The 1,198-nt window shown below is 59.3% G+C and overlaps 1 protein-coding gene across 1 annotated transcript; it reads right to left on the bottom strand.

The window, feature by feature from the left end:
* Positions 1-10: 10 nt before the first annotated feature.
* Positions 11-1,188, bottom strand: LOC104289997 (leucine-rich repeat-containing protein 4B; the record flags this gene model as incomplete). The annotated part of the gene is made up of 2 exons (XM_009889043.1): positions 11-916; positions 1,117-1,188. Coding segments are annotated over 2 exons (978 nt in total), but the record flags the coding sequence as incomplete, so codon positions are not given.
* Positions 1,189-1,198: the final 10 nt, after the last annotated feature.

Below are 1,198 nucleotides of genomic sequence, written 5' to 3'. Positions count from 1 at the left end.
TCTTGTGTGCGGCCGCCATCCCTTCGGTGACGTTGAGGTCGGCCGGCGGTTCCACGATGACGGGAGCGTAGCAGGTGAAGTGCCCCGGTTCCAGTTCGCCCAAATAACGACCCCGTAAAGCCGGCGGCGCGTGACAGCGGGCGCAGCAACTGGTGTTACTGGGCACCGTCTCCCTCAACCACCAACTCAACCACAGGACGTCGCAATCGCACCGCCAAGGGTTGTGGTGGAGGTGAACCCGCTCCAGGCGGTGCAGCGGGGCGAAGAGGTCGTGGGGCAGCGAGGCCAGCTCGTTATGGGCCAAATTCAACTCTTCCAACGCTTTGAGGTCGTCGAAGGCGTTGCGTTCCACCGCCGCCACCCGGGCGTGCATCAACCACAACTTCCTCAAACTCCCCAACCCTTGAAAAGAACCCGGCCTCACGCGCCCCAACCGGTTGCCCGAAAGTTCCAATTCCTCCAACCGCACCAACGCCGTCAAATTGGGGATCTCCTTCAGGTTACACATCCCCAAATTCAAATAGCGCAGGTTGACCAAACCTTCGAAAGCCGCTTCCGAGATGTATTCCAAGCGTTTGAGCTCGCCCAGGTCCAGGCGGCGCAGGGAAGGGACGCGGTTGAAGGCGTAGGAAGGGATGCTCTCGATGGGGTTGTTGCGCAACCACAGCTCCCGCAGTTTGGAGAGGTACTCGAAGGCTTGGGTGGGGACGGTGGTCAAGCGGTTGTCGAAGAGCTCCAAGGTGTTGAGGTTGGGGAGGCCGTTGAAGGCGCCCACCTCCACTTTGCGCACCAGGTTGCGGCTCAACTGGAGGATCTCCAAATGCCGGAGGTGTTTGAAGGTGTCGGTGCGGATGACTTGGATGTGGTTCTCCTGTAAATTTAAGTACCGGGTGTTGACCGAAATACTGCTGGGCACCTGCGGTTGTCGAAGAGCTCCAAGGTGTTGAGGTTGGGGAGGCCGTTGAAGGCGCCCACCTCCACTTTGCGCACCAGGTTGCGGCTCAACTGGAGGATCTCCAAATGCCGGAGGTGTTTGAAGGTGTCGGTGCGGATGACTTGGATGTGGTTCTCCTGTAAATTTAAGTACCGGGTGTTGACCGAAATACTGCTGGGCACCTCCAAGAGTTCTCGCCGGGTGCAAATCACCCGACTGGCTTGATTGCTGCAAGAACACGCCGCCGGGCAAGAGGTGGGAGCC

This window comes from Charadrius vociferus, unplaced genomic scaffold (assembly GCF_000708025.1).
Source record: "Charadrius vociferus isolate BGI_N301 unplaced genomic scaffold, ASM70802v2 scaffold2027, whole genome shotgun sequence".
In the NCBI taxonomy this organism is placed as follows: Eukaryota; Metazoa; Chordata; class Aves; order Charadriiformes; family Charadriidae; genus Charadrius; species Charadrius vociferus.
This window is presented reverse-complemented; position numbering and strand designations above follow the sequence as displayed.